The sequence below is a fragment of the Peromyscus leucopus genome, chromosome 6, assembly GCF_004664715.2.
Source record: "Peromyscus leucopus breed LL Stock chromosome 6, UCI_PerLeu_2.1, whole genome shotgun sequence".
NCBI lineage: Eukaryota > Metazoa > Chordata > Mammalia > Rodentia > Cricetidae > Peromyscus > Peromyscus leucopus.
Genome location: NC_051068.1, coordinates 116,496,963 through 116,513,103, shown reverse-complemented (window position 1 = coordinate 116,513,103; position 16,141 = coordinate 116,496,963). Strand labels below are relative to the sequence as shown.

Sequence of the window (16,141 nt, the reverse complement as noted above, 5' to 3'; positions counted from 1 at the left end):
GAAATGCTTTATCTTTCTAATATTCTTTATAATTAAAAGAAATGATTCATTTATTTTTTATGTGCACTGGTGCTTTGCTTGCGTGTACGTACGTGTGAGGGTGTCAGATCCCCTGGAACAGGGGACACAGACAGTTAGGAGCTGCATGTGGGCACTGGGAATTGAACTCAGGTCCTCCGGAAGAGCAGCCAGTGCTCTCAACTGCTAAGCCATCTCTCCAGTCCTCTAGCATTCCTTTTAAAATGTATATTACAAATTTCCTTCTAATCCACAAAGTTTTAGGCTGTATTTTCACTTTAAGTTAGCTAAGATACTTGAAAATTTTTCTTCTGATTGTTGTATGCGCGTGCGTGCGTGCGTGCGTGTGTGCATGTGTGTGTGTGTGTTTATGGAGATGTGTGCACCACGGTGAGCTTGTAGAGGGTAGAGAATGATTAGAAGGAGTTGGTTCTCTCCTTGCACTGAGGGTTCTAGGGACTGAACTAAGTAAGGACATCAGGCTTGGCCCATTTTACCTGCTGAGCCATGTTGCTGGCATGGGATTTCATTTTTTAGCACTGTATTATTTAGAAGTATGTTTTTAAATATCAGGAAATTTTGAGATTTTTTTCAGCATGTTTCTGTTTTCATTTTTAACTTAATTCTTCTATGGTCTGTGAGCAGATATCATATTATGTTTATGTTTATCATATTATCTTTAAAATTTGTTAAGATGTATATTTTAGACCACAATTTGATCTATATTGTGGAATGTTTTATATGAGCTTCCAAAGAATGTGTGTTATGTTGTTGAATGAAGGTTTGGATTTTCTCTTGGTATTTGTAGAAATTTACTTTATTTATACAAAATGTCCCAATTCCTGGATGATTGCATTAAATTTACAATAGACCTTGTCCCTACACCCAACTTGCCACCACAGAATTAAGCAACGGCTAAAGAGAACAAGAGAGGACCTAAACGACCAAATGAAATCAAAGGTGGATGGCATGAAACTCTTCTGAAGGGCTTTGGGTTTGTGGGTCCTGTGGTTTTTGTCTCAACTATTGAATGTTTCTGTCCCAGCCTGAGAGCAGTCACACGTAGTGTGGCTGTTTCAGAAGCACCTGGCGTGTAAAACAGTGACTGGACTGCCAGCTCCATTTCCCTTGGCCCCGCCCACCTTTTTTGCATTCTTATTCTTTTCTACCAACATTTGAAATTTTCAATATTTAACTTCAGCCTTACATCCACTATAAAAACAGTCAGAGGAGGCCATTGTTTGTAATAACTAAGACTTCTTATTCAGCCCCAACAGAACAGAATGCAAATACTATAGTACTGAACCAAAGGGAGGTACAGTCTGGCCTTCTGAGAACTCAGGGAGGAATGCAGATTTCCAAATCAGCCCCTTTCGGTCAGCACAGCATCGATGCCTCTCCAGCTGCAGTCCCTACCAAAAGGTCACTTGGCAATGACTGGGTGTCATGTCTTTCCTGTGACTGTCTGCCTCACCTTACTTTATGATGACAGTGACTTGGAAGCTCTCAGCCCATTCTGTCTATAAAACCCTTACACTCAGTTCTTGGAACAGTTTCTATTCTGTAGAATAAAACGTTCCCCTCTTAGAATAAGCAACACCAACCGAGACTAAGCTCAATTCTCATTATGCTTATTTATTTATTTTATATTTATTTACTTATTGTGTATGTATATGTGTGTGTTGGGGGGAGAGGGTCACTAGCCACAAAGCACAGATGGAAGTTAGAGGTAGCATGCAGGACTAATTTCGCTCTCTCTCCTTCTACCATGTGTGTCCCAGGGATTGGACTCAGGTGACCAGGCTTAGCAGCAAGCACCTTAGCCACTGAGTCATCTTTCTGGTCCCACTGTGTCTACTCTCTTTATGTGATGGTACTTACATCTCCAAACAATGGTGTCTTTGTGTGAGTGCATGCCTGCATGTGTGTATGTGAGCCCCATGCATGTCTGGTGCTTTTGGAGGCTGGAAGAGGCCATAGGATCCCCTGGAGTCGGAGTTACAGGTGGTTGTGGCCCACCACATGGTTTCTGGGAAACAAACTTGGGTCCTCTTCAAGAGGAGTAAGTACTCTTAACTTCTGAGCCGTCTTTTCAGCCCCAACTCTCATATTTATAACTTTAGTGCATTCCTCTGATCTGAATCCAACAGCCAACGTATCATTTCTCAAAGGCCTCTCAGATTCATGACTCAGTTTGTGATCTTCAGTTCTCCAGCCCAGTATTTCACTGTTTTCTTGCTTCAACAAATGATATTTAATGCAAGGAGCCAGACACTCAGGAATAATACTTCAAAACAGGCTCGGGATCTCCTACTGCTTTTAGCATCTTTGGAATCCTTCCCCTCTCTGCTTCTTTCTTGCCTGCTTATCATAGACTTTTGGCTGCATCTTATCTGGATCTTGGCTCTTGATTCATTCTACTACGTGGTTTGATAATATTTGTAAGACAATAATCTGATCATTGTTCCTTCCCCCTGGTGCCGTCCATTTATCCTTACAATAACTACAAATCCCTTGGCATGGGGCCCGTAGAGCTGTGTGTGGGGTCAGCATGTCCCTTTCTGTTCTTGTGTTGGACCTGCTTCCTGTCCAACTGTCACAGCCATGTTGTCTGTCCTCTCGTTCTGGAACAAAATTTCCTCATCTTGGCTCAAATAAGTATTACTCTTCTCTCATATCACATGCCTCCGCTCAAGGAAGCTTTCTTGGGCCTCCATATTGTGACAGCTTATTTATCATAGATCCTCTAGATCTGAACTCTTCATAGTTAGTCTTCTTTATCCACTCTGCCCCATGGACTCAATGAAGTTCAGAAAGAAGGCAATCTTTACAAATATCTACAGTGAACCTGTACAGACTTTTTCTTCACGATGCTCCTTAAACAATATCATGTAGCAATTATTTACATAGCTAGCCCAGAGATGATTTAAAGTACACACGAGGAAATGGACGGTCTCTGAGCAGGGTACTAAACTGCTTCCCCAGGGACACTGAGTTCTGACTGTGCTTTCAGGTACTTATCTCATTTTATAATTATCTATTTATATATGTAATCATTTCATCAATACTTTCTCCTATCACTGGACTGGAAACTTCATCCTCACTCTTAAACACCAACAGCAGATTCTTAATAACTGTTGACTGACTCAAAGAATGGTGACCTATTTAATAGAAATGCCTGCCATGAAGAAAAAGTCTTTAAAAGGTTGTAGTACTTATTATATTATTGTCAAAATATAAAATACATTTAATTTTTTGCCATCCTCATTTTACCAATTCCATTTATTTCTATGATTGAACTAGTAGTTCAAATATTGGTTTATATTTTAATTGCCAGTCCTGTGACATTGTGACCTTCACATTGACATTTTAAGCACTATGAAGCCATTTTATTAACAAGTGTTTTCTTGTATAAGTGTTTTCTTGTATAAGTCACAAGTCCTTCCTTACTCAGATCCTAAGATTTTGTCTCCATTGTGACCATGGCTCGATTGACACCCTTATCTAATAAAATCCTGTGAGTCTTCCTTCCGTTTCCTCAGTGTGATGCTGCTCACTGTCAGTGATTCCTCCGGCACGGCCTTTTGTGTATTCAGTTTAACAAACACACATTGGGAAAACGGACTACACTGGACATCATACAGGAAAGGTGGTAAGAAGGTAAAAGAAATAGTCCCTGCTTCAAGGAGCTTATGGAGTGATCAGATTGTTAAGGAAGCTGTGTAGAGGAGGACTGTACTGGAGGAGGCTGTGTAGAGGAGGACTGTACTGGAGGAGGCTGTGTAGAGGAGGACTGTACTGGAGGAGGCTGTGTAGAGGAGGACTTACTGGAGGAGGCTGGTAGAGGAGGACTGTGCTATTTCAGGTCAAATGAACCCTAATGATGGGATAACAGATTGATGCACATACAATAGAGAGCAAACCAAAGACTCAGTTATGCAAAATCAATGCCACATCTTAGATATTTATCAGGCAAGAATTATACGTATTGTGAACCCTTATTGTTCGGTGACCTTATGTTATAGGTTAAGTGTGAACATTTTACTCTTTGGTAACTTTTTCCACTTGTTACTATCTAAATTAATTACACAAAGGCCACCTGCAAACCATTGTGTCAACTGGTGATAATATCAACTCAGTGCTTCAAAAGACTGTATTGTATTATGAATCTCAGAAACACATTACAGCATCTTACGAAGCTGTGAGAAAGGAGTGTCTCTAAGTCCTTCCTTTGTCCACTGCACTTTCCATGGAAACTCCAGAACCGCAGCATAGCTAAGGAATTGTGGCACATGTTTTTGCATTGTTGATGTAACAGTGTTTCTGTCAAATTTGCACATTTGGGCCAATCAGATACAGAGACTGGCTTCTCTATGTGGCCTTCATTATGGAGCTGGTGATTGTGTGTGTGGTAATGTAACAATTATAAGAACAGCAGGTCTAGAAACAGCGTTCCTGAGAGTCACCAAAACAAAGCGTTTTCTTTTTTCTAAAGCAGAAATATGGCCCTTTTAGCAGCCATCGAGAAAAACACCAAATTTGACTACATGAAGCCACAGAAGCAGTGAAAACTGTAACTCACATATGCATATAATACACACGTATATGTGTTTGTATGTACCCTGCAGAGTTGATACAGTAGAACATCCATTCTGTAGAGCTTGTCTTCGCTATTCAGTTGATTCTGTTTCTAAAGCAGGCCACTCACAAACTGCAGACCAACAGTCATGAAAGCAGTAAGTGCACCTTACAGGAAAGCCATAATTAGAAGAGCAGAAGGAAACTTACCGGTTCTCCAGCCGGCCCCCTGTCTCCTGGGCTGCCAGGGAGTCCTTGTAAGCCCTGGACAAACAAAGGAGAAATTTGTAGAAGAGGTGGCATCTGACAATATTTTAGCTAGTTTACACACCTTGCCTTTGCTTGTGGGTTCTTTTCTCTGTATTCATTAATTTTTTTTCTTTTTTGTCATAAAATATATATGATTTACCATAACCACAACTAAGAATATAATTCATTAGCATTAAGTAGATCCACAATGTGTATCAACCATCCCCACCATCCATCTTCAGAACCTTTTCATCTTCCCAGTTAAGCCCTGCTAATAATTCATTTATTGCTATTGCCCTTTCCCCATTCCCTATAACTACTTTTGTTTGTATGAATTTGACAGTCCAGGTAATTATTAAGACCATATGATAGCTGTTCTTTTGTGTCTGGTTTATTTACTGGGTAGAATGTCTTCAGGGTTCTTCCTTGTAGCACGGATCAAAACACCCCTTTTAGAGTAGAATGATAGTCCCATGGATGCATGAATCGCGTTTTGTTTATCCATCCATCAGGGAACACCGAGGTTGGCCCAGCTTTTGGCTATTGTGCGCATGTTACTGTGAACATGGGCATGCAGTATCTGAGCCCTGGCTTTCCATCACTTTGGGCAAATACTAGAGGTGGAACTGATGGGCTGTATTTTAGTTCTACATAAGAGAAAACATAATGCTGTGCTTTCTTTAATTTTAAAGTTACATTTATCTATCTATCTATATCTATCTATCTATCTATCTATCTATCTATCTATCTATCTATCTATCATCTATCTATTTATTTATTGTGATTAAAGCTCTATTTCAGCTGTGAAAATCATATGCTGTTCTTTCCGCTTCAGGCTCCTAAATTAATAGACAGGATCAATACAAAGACCTTGCTCTGCCTGCTCTGCTAACTGAAGTGTGTGATGAAATTTCAGACCTTTAAATGTTGCCCACTCAGTTTGCCCTGTAAAACGTGTTTGGACACAGAACCAACTTAGTATTTCCATTAATGTGGATTCTGCACCAAGGTTGTTTCACAAAACAAGAATACAATTTCCATGTTCTCAGTTTTTTATTGAGGATTAAGAGGAAAGGCACAAATTGGCTTAAAATAAAAATTCTGATTAAGGCTTCTCAGATGTTGTTAATGATGTATGACTTTGCAGCAGAACTCACTACTCCATGACTCAGCAATCATGGGAACAAATGAGCATGGGAATAACAAAGACTTGTACTAAGCGCACAATAGCCATTACAGTTCTTATAATCATGAAAGATTCGTTTTTAAAAATGTGTTGTTGTTATTATTATTATTATTATTATTATTATTATTATATTATTATTATTATTCGTGTGTGTGTGTGTGTGTGTGTGTGTGTGTGTGTGTAACATGATGTGCAGGTGCCTGTGGAGACCAGTAGAGGGCATTGGAACTCTGGGAGCTGAAATTACAGGAGATTGTCAGCCATTCCATGTGGATGCTGGTAATCAAACTCAGATCCTCTGGAAGAGCAAGAATTGCTCACAATCCCTGACCCATTTTTTTAGTTCCTCCCACCTAGATATTAATTTTTAAATGTGGATAAACTAAGGCTCAAAAAGGTTGATTAATTTATATAAAGTTAAATCAGGCACTAAGTGGCAGAACCAGTATTTGACCAGCAACCTGTCTAACTCAATACAAGGTATGTATCATTCCATAAGGAGATACTGGCAAAGACACATGTTAATGATATATGACTTCTATATCATCCTCTCTCCCAATGGCCTTTTTACGGTGATAAATTAAATCTAAAGTTTTATATCCATTGAAAGTTGCCTTACAGATTAATAGTGAAATAAAGATATTTTACAAATCAAAACTAAAATAATTCACCATTAGCAGACTTTCCTAAAAGAAACTTAAAAGATATTTCATAGGCTCCAGGAAAATGGCAGCACGTAGACATTCAAACCTTCAAGAATGAATGATGATCACTAGAAATGGCAAATGAGAAGATGTGTAGAAAGCCTGTTTCCTCACACCAAGCTCTAAAGTATACCACTAATTTATATCAAAGCAAATGAAATGTTATTAATGTTCAGATACAAGCTTTTTTTACAATGAGGGGTTCATAATACACATGGATGTAATATATAAAATAAGTATAAAAACAATGTGTTAATAAATTGTCCTATATGACTGTAAGTTTTTACACATGTATTCTATAACATAAATGCTTCCTTCCTGGTATTTTATGGGAAAAGTTTGCTGATCCTGGCCTAGAATAACTACCTAAATTAAGAATGAGTAAATATTAAAAGTCAATAGGCAAGTTAAGATATAATTTTCAAGCCAGAAGACATTGAACAAAACAAAGAAAAACAAAGCACAAAATAGATGTAAGTCTAGCCATAGCAATTAGACTAAGCAGAAATGGACCGAATATTGTAATTAAAAGGCAGAGATTATCAGAATAAAAAGCATGATCCAAATAGAATATGTTTATGTTAAATATCAAGATGCAGGTGGGTTAAAAGAAAATTGGTGAGAAGAACACATCAGATAACCTGCAAGCCCATGAAGGCCGGTGAGACCAATCCTCACATCCAATGAAGCCATTTCCAAAACAGTATTATCAGGAAGAGATAATCAAAGTTGAACAAAATTAGAATTTCAACTACATGAAGGAAAATTAGAAAGAAACAAAGGGAAAAATCAGAGGTACACAAGATCAGAGAGATTTTTACACACCTATCTTAAGGATTGATAGGGTGCCTTCATTAAAAACCCAGTAATGTATGAAATATTGTAATTTTTATGATTTAGATAGTAAAAAAAAAAAAAGCCACCCAGGCTACAGGACCCTAAAAATCATTGGATCATGGCCTTTCTTTCTGATTTTGACTTTTGGGACAGATCTACAGGTGAATGGAACAGTGGTGGTCCACAGACAAACACACCCTTCCCAGTTTTCAGGATTATTAGGGTACTACACTGTTGAGCTCACTTAGTATTTCATTTTACCATTCTGACAATTTGAGTTCTTGGGGGTGGTTGTGGATTAGTGACAACGTACACCGATCCATGTGCTTAGACCCTGGATCAATCTCTATCAAAAAGAAGAAAAAGAGGGAGGAGGAAGAAGGGGAGGAGGAGGGAGAGGGAGGAGGAGAAGTAAGAGCAGGGAAATTTCAAGGAGAATTCTTCTACAGATTTTATTAGTCTCTTAATTTCATGGGTAAGAAAATATGCCCTACATGCCATTTTTAGGAGCGTGTAAGAAAAGTTGTCTGACTTCTAATATCGTTGTGTTATAGAGTGCTGCCTATTTTGACAGTATCTGAAGAATAGAGACTGTCAGATTCCTCTGAAAGATAATGGAAATCTTAATGGAAATCTTTGGGGCTTATTTAGCTTTTCCAGTGAAATGTTCCCTGCTTTCCTAAAACTCCACTTCAGCTAAGGAGGAGTCAAGTAGGCAAAGAATTTCATAAACCTCATAGATATTATAAACTCATCATTTTCTGTCCAAGCTATGACAACAGTTAAGGTGGCTTTATCCATCCAGCACTGTGTGCTCTAAGACAAGATGATCCTAGTACCATTTACAGGATTAAGGAAATATCCCATTTGTCTAAACTGGAAATGGAGATAAAATTCTAAGGGAGGTCAACAATATACAGGATAAGTAATTCTATTTCTGTGAGCCTCACTTTTTTTTTTTAAAATGATAGGAATGGACTTGAGCTCAGCCTTGCCTGCAATATTGTAAAGTAGTCCAAATCTACAGAAGCATCTTTATCACTGACAAGATAATAAACCCTACATGATGAACATGAAGACACAGGGGTGTTCTTTGGGAATGCCTTCAGTTAAAGGCACAAGGCCAAACACAGCTTTTTCAGGACAGTCATTTATTTTCTCTCTTTTAAATCTCTGGTGTTTTAGATTTGACCTTTGTCAAATACATTGCTATTATGAAAGACAACAGGCAGGGGGCAGCAGATTTCAAATAGGAACAAGGAAAGGTTGTCCTCTGTGACAACCACCACCAGCCGAAACAAGTATGGCCTGGCCTTTATTTTTAACTACTCAGCTACAATCCATTTGAATTATCAAATTATTTAAATTTAAACCATAATATATATTTGTATAACAAATCAAAGTGTCATTAACATTATGATTCATAACCAAAGCAATTAAAATACTTATATGCTTAAGCTGTGTGCTAATTTATGTAATTATTATAAGTGTATATGTTTGTATGTGCATTTTTTGATATTTCTCTCCTCTTTCACAATGACAATTACAGAAATTATTGATTCTCAGGGGTAAGGTGATAGAAAGCAGGGAGATATCCAGCATTATAAAATACCGAAAGCTCCTACAGTATAATAAGAAAGCAGTATAATAAGCATTATAATAAGAAAGAAAGATGTGTGTGGCTCTGCAATCCAAAAGACAAAACAGCACTTGAGGTAAGAACGAAGCTAGGTGAGCGGTCATAGAAGCTTCTGGTATTCTCTTTATTACGTCCTGGTGCAGTTACATATCTTAGCATTTCATTTTCAAAGGGGTTTTAGAGAAAAACTAATCATGATGAGAATAAAGAAAACATAACAATTATCACATCAGCTCAATTATTAATAACAATAACACATCAAAGACAAAAACTTACTGGTTTTCCTTGAACTCCCCTCTCCCCTGGGCTTCCAGTCTTACCCTACACACAGGGGAAAAATGCTTAGGTCATATAGCTCTTTCTCAAAATAGTGTAGGGAAGAAAGCAAAAGGCAAAGAGATAGAAAATGTTCGTACTGAAGGAGACACGGTTTATTACTTACAGTAAGACCATGCAGCCCTCTTTTTCCTTGATTTCCCTTTTCACCCTAACAAAATATCGATATCAGATGGATTGGTCAGAATTTGAGTCATGTTCTTACATGGTACCACCCAGAAATAAAGGCATCAAGTATGTAGCTCAATATTAAAATGCATGACTGGTGTGCAGTGAAAATTATGCATTAGAAGGAAATACACCATTATTCAGATGTACAGGGCATAATGGTTCTGCCAAATTTAACTGCACATGAAATGGAGAATCAGCAAGTACCTTGGCACCGTGTCCACCTTGATCCCCTGGGAGGCCATCTGGTCCTCTGGGTCCCTACAGGTAGAAGAAAATAACTTATTGTTAATTTGAAATGTTCCCTTTAAAATAATAATCAAGTCCATGTTTTAAGGATGTTATCCCACATAGTAACTTAGATGAGTACAAAAATATCTGCAAGAGTTGTTTGGGTGTCTATAATCCTAGGTGATTTTTACTCATTTTATTTATTTTATTTTTTTTATTACTCAGTAGTTCTCTGGGATTTATTCTTAAATGACTATAAGTTAACTTATAAGTGGCTGGGTTTTTTTCCTAAACAGTCTTTTTAAGTTTCATTATTTTGGAATTGCCATTCTCTCTTGGCATTTTTAGAAAATGAACATTTAGGACAATGTGCTTGCTATTGCCTACTGGACAGCAGTTACTGGAAGGCGGACTGGGCATAGAATAGGCACAGAAAGGCCATTTAAGGGCAAATCTTTTCAATATTTACTCAATAATTAGCTGTAGAGAAGAGCCAGTTGCTCTCATACACTGATAAGTCTCACTTTCTAAGGCATAACCATCTCGAAGGGCCTTGTAAGGGACTCAATTCTGTGTCCTCTACACGAGCACCTGCTGTAGAGAAGAGATAGCTGTGTGGATACACAATCACGAATTTCTTCATTATGGAACCTATGGAATGCAAAGTTAAAAAGAGTAAAGAATTCAAGGATCAAGAGGAGGAGTCCACAGGGAGGCAGATCTGGTACATTTGTCCCAGGAATGGAGACACCATCTGGAAGTACACGGTCAGCCTCGTGGGCTTGTGAGATGGACAGACAAAGGGACAGCATGAAGAAGAGCGAAGATGCCTAAGGATGAGACTTAGCTGAGCCAGGCTGAGTTAGCTGCACGGAGAGAAGTATTAAGAAAGCAAGGCAGTTGGTGATGGGGAAGCGGAAGGTTTCCGTACAGAGCAACTATACAATCTCCCCTGTCAAGTGCTGAGTGGAAGGACCTCGTGTTGGCTCCATGCCTTCTTCCATGTCTTAGTAAGGTCCAGAACTTTATTATCGAAAGCTGTTTGCTACAACAGGTCTCTCCAGGCTGGTTTCCTGAGCTTCCTAGACTCCCAGGCACACTCGACAGTTTGGAGCACTCCCACCCACGAGGATCTGTTGCTCCACTCTCCTGGTAAAGTGAAAGCTTACACAACTACTCATTTGTATAATGTTTTACATTAACATACTCTTACACAGGAATGTCTCACAGTGATTTTTATTGTTGTTATTATTATGATGCTGGTGCTGAACTCTAGCCTCTAGCATAAACAGGCAGTTCATTGAACCACTGCTGTCCCCCCCCCTTTTTTACATTTACTATTTCATCTACCAAGAGATGTCTCTGTGCTCACAGTGATAAAGATAACCATGTATAGTGTAAAAAAAAGTCTTAAGTCAGGAGATCACATTAAGCCACAGTCACAGAGCCAAAGGTTGCATGTGAGGGTTTGAAAACACTGTTCTAAGGAAGACTGGGACTCTGTGCTTCAAACAAGAGTGAGCTAATGAGCTAAAGGCTTAGCCTGGCAACAGTAGATTTCCCTCTGGTGGCAGACACATCCCACTGGCTAATGCACATTTCGCATCTGACTCCTAAGACAAAATAAACTTCAGGACAAGGACCGAGATGCACGTCGTTATAACAGGCACATAATTTGGCATGGTAGTTAAAAAGTAACAGCTTGAAAGTGTCTCATGGGTCTCTCAAGAGCATTTTCTGGGTGAAAGCATGCCACATAAACAGAATACCCAGACTTTTCTCCATGTCATTGGGAATGTCAAAGCTGTCCATGGTGAGCTGGGAGAGGGCTCTCAAAGCCAGAGTGAAAGTTGAATACCTCAACTCCATTAAAGAAAAGCACATTTCATGTTTGAGTTAGCCAGGCTCATGAGTTAGCCATGCATAAGGTGTTGGGTCTGCTACTTCATATAAATATTAAAATTAAAAGAAGAAACCACAATCAACTAAAATACTAACATATATTAATGTTAGGTTTATTTAGGAAGACTTTTATGAGAACCCTAAATCCATTTCTACAACTGCTGAGATAAGTTATGATAGGCAGAGTGTCCATGAATGAAGGAAATAGCCATATTCACAAGACAGATGTATTTATGTTCCTGAAGCAAGATCTGGATCTTGGTATGACCCCTATTAATTTTTAAGTCACTCACATGCCTAACTAATGATGCCTAGCAGTCTTTTTCTGGCCCTTGCTTTACACAGCTGGAACCAAGTGGTCCACTGAAGAAGATTAACACTATCGGGACTCTTGAGGAAAAGGTTTCTGCTACAAACTTTTTTTTTTTAAAGAGTAGACGAGAAAACTATCTCTTGAGATGCTTCAGCTATTGCCTACCACTGAGCTTAAAAACAAATGACTGGAAGTGACTTCACCTTAAAGGGATAAGCAGTTCCTTGAAGCAGCTGACTTGCAGAATGTTTATGACCACACAGGTTTCACTTTTCGAGAGAAAAGCTTAAGGTGTTGCATATTTCTAACACAGTTATCCCTCCACCCCATCTCGGTATTATGTGGCTTGGTCTCAATACCAAATTCTCCAGCTGCAAGCCTCTCTGTACCAATGCTCTAGAGAAAGACTGTGTAAGTTAAGGGGTCTTGTGATCAAAGACTTAATTCATGCCCAGGTGAGTAGGTGGGATCTGCTTTGCCTGTATTGCTTTCCTTGCTGGGCAGCTGGACACAGGAGGAAGTACTGGGCAGATATCAAGGGTTCTTTTTATCACTTATCCTCTAAGGGTCAACTGTGTATGAAAGGCAATGGCTCAGCCTGTGCTGACTTTTACTTGCCCATCAGGCCAAGTCACCTTCATCAGGACTAAAGTAGCAAATGTGTTAGCTGACATCATCTATACAAATGAAAGGATTTTGTGAACTGCTAAAATGCTTTAGTATATCAAATCACTTCACTTCACTTAGCTGTTCTCCAGCTAAACATACCAGCTAGCAAAAGGTTAAGATGAGTAATGTTTTAAATATAAAGGGTATTTATATAATAATTTAGTATATTTATGACTACCTTTTAGTGGAATCGTGCTGTCTTTTGCAGCTATGTAAGAGGCATGATTATACAATTGTCCTACTGCAAGTTACAGAAATTTTCATGATATTATATTCAGCTTACTTTTCAGATGTTGGCATTGTGGCCTCCTTGATTTATTTTTCCTTCCCCTTGGTGGATTTTAGTACTCCGTGGTATTTCACAGTTTCTAGACCATAAGTCACAAAATTGGAAAGTCCACTGTGGTCTGAAACCTGAGGGCTAGTTGACATAGAGTCCTCTGGGTTTAGTTAAGTGTTATATAAATCATAAGAAATCAGCAAAGGTTGGTAGGCAGAATCTCCCAGGAGTGGTCCTACCAATGATGGTATTTATATGACCATTCAAGAACAGTATAAATCCAAGACCAAATAGAAAGAGCAAATGAGTATTTTGATCACTCTGTATGGGCTCAGAACATGTGTACGTAAGAGTTTCCATTCAGGGTCCTGTTACACAAAGGAATGACAGGTGTGCAACAAGAATTGATTCCCTTAGCTTTTGGGGTGTACCACAGTGTGGACCCAAGATCTTGAGCCAGACACTTTTCTCACTTACCTCAATAGGCTGGAACAATTGGTGTGTGTGTGTGTGTGTGTGTGTGTGTGCAGTGTCTGTGGAAGCCAGAAGAGGACATTGGATCTCCTGGAGCTGGAGGTACAGGCAGTTGTGAGCTGGTTGACATAGATGTTAACAAATACAACTCAGGTTCTCATGATTGAGCAGCAAGTTCTCTTAACCAATGAACAATCTCTCCATCCCCATTCAGTTACATTTTATTGTATAAAGTATACTAGCTGCTTATAATATTCTCCTAGTGAAGAAAGACATCCTCCTCCCCTAACAATAGTTCCTTTTTGTAGAAATTATTGAGTGACATGGTTTAAAATTGCATGGAGCCGTTCAGAAAGAGTCAGTAAATTGTATATGGAAAATGATGTAAAAACTTGTAGATGTGAGAGCTGAGGACAAAGTGACAAACCAGGAAAGCAGGAAGCTACACATGGTCAGAGTGAAGTTATAAAAACTGCAGAGCAAAAGAACTTGTCATAGGATTTATGAGATCATTCAAATGGTTCGGCATGTACCATGGTTAGGGACATGAATTTGCCAGAGAGTCGATGAGACCTAAATCACTCAACTAACAAAAGGTTCAGATCATCCACCTGCCACAAACTGTTTGAGCTTACCCACTGTGACTCACACTAGAAAAAAAAACAAAACACATTTGACCTCACCAAGAATTGAGTCCTGGCTGGGTGTAAACAGCAAAATGACAGTTAGAGTACAAATCACTTTTCTCCTAGTTTTAAATTCATTTAAGCTAAAATGGTTCAACCATCACAGATGTTTGTAGACTGTAAATCTGAAAGCCAGGAAGGAAAAGAGTTTTTCACAAAATAAATGAGAAAAAAGACAAAGTACTTTCTTCAATCCCCACCTACCACACATGACATAACATCAAAGCCGTTCTCGAACTGGGACTTCACAACACTCTTTCTCAATTTTACAACAGGGAAACTCCAGTGATTTTTATCTTTATTATTTTTTAATGTTTAAACATCGTTGTTAGTTAGAGATCATGCTTTTGGAATAAAAAAATCTGTTCACTAGCTCTAAAATTTAAGCCAAGTGAAGTTCAACACATGAAATGCAACTCTTAAAGCCACACATTCAGAAGTATCCTCTACTATTCCATATCGCATCAAATAAACAGTCAAAGCTTGAATGCTGGTTGAGACATTCTTCTGTGTCTCTATAGCTTCAAGCATGATGTCTTCTTAAGGAAGCTCTGAGTATTAAACGAGACAATATACACGTGACAGGCACACAAGTGGTTGCTCGACACATACATAAAAAGAGTTAATGCTTAAGAGATGACTTGGGAGATAAATATCCTCTACACATATTCCTGCATATTAATTGTTAGACAATAATAATTAAAATACCTTTGATCTACAACTGAAAAATACTAATTCATCCCATGTATCTTCATTCTATTTCTTGTTTTATTTTATTATCATCTTTCATGACATATAAATCTATTGTGAATATAAATGTAATTTACTTAAAGATCTTTGCATTTATTATGGAAGGAGAGGTTGGGGATAAAAAAGAATTCTACGTGATATTATAGTATGTAAAAATAAAAATGAAGAAGTATAATTTCATATGTACAAAGTATTAATTATAATGTTAATTACTACAGGTAATTGAAATGTTGAGCTAATTCTATTAATAATAGAATAAAAAGAGCAAAAAAAAAAAAAAAAACCCAACCAACCAACCAAACAAACAAAAACAAAAAACCCTGACAACATGTTAGCATGATTCCAGAAGGTGTAGAGCAGGTTTTGCCGACCACATCCACATGAGGTGACTCTTTTGAGGCTAACATACTTTTGTGCTACTTACTCTTTGTCCTTTAGGACCCAGACTCCCAGGTGCTCCTCTTGCCCCAGCAAGACCCTACATGATGGAGATAAAAAAACTCAGATATCAGAATTCATAGCATTGCTATCAGAGTAGTAGTTATACCTTTCTTATGGGATACATTTTTTTAAATGAAGAATTTTAAAAATTATATTCATTAGTTGCCCTACAAATAAACTTTAATTAATCAATACCATGCATCCCTCCCTAATGTTCTGCTTTTAAAATATTTCACTTTTTGGAAATATGTCATTTTTGTATGAGATGGATTGGAAGGGTTAGTTATTCACTGGACAAACAGTGTTCAGGACGAATGCAGGACAGCAATGGAGGAAGGAGAGGTGCACTTCGCCAGTCAAACCAGTTTACTATGCCTGGTCCAACAAAGAAGCAATGGCTATTACCATTGCAATCTCCTTGTTATTATTAAAGGGATCTATTATAACCCCATGTATAAAATTTGTGTATTTTCTCAGTCTATGAAAAATGTCATAAATGATTTTAAATTAATATACCAAAAGTAGCTTATAATGGAAGTTGTTTCTTTTTCTTTTCTTTTCTTTTTTTTTTTTTTTGGTTTTTCGAGACAGGGTTTCTCTGTGTAGCTTTGCGCCTTTCCTGGATCTCGCTCTGTAGACCAGGCTGGCCTCCAACTCACAAAGATCTGCCTGCCTCTGCC

At 38.2% G+C, this 16,141-nt stretch overlaps 1 protein-coding gene across 1 annotated transcript in view; it reads right to left on the bottom strand.

The window, feature by feature from the left end:
* Positions 1–16,141, bottom strand: part of Col24a1 (collagen type XXIV alpha 1 chain) — a 269,283-nt gene that overhangs the window by 100,650 nt on the left and 152,492 nt on the right. Inside the window, 5 exon segments of the mRNA XM_037207167.1 lie at positions 4,807–4,860; positions 9,488–9,532; positions 9,654–9,698; positions 9,923–9,976; positions 15,445–15,498. Coding sequence (XP_037063062.1) covers positions 4,807–4,860; positions 9,488–9,532; positions 9,654–9,698; positions 9,923–9,976; positions 15,445–15,498 — 252 coding nt within the window.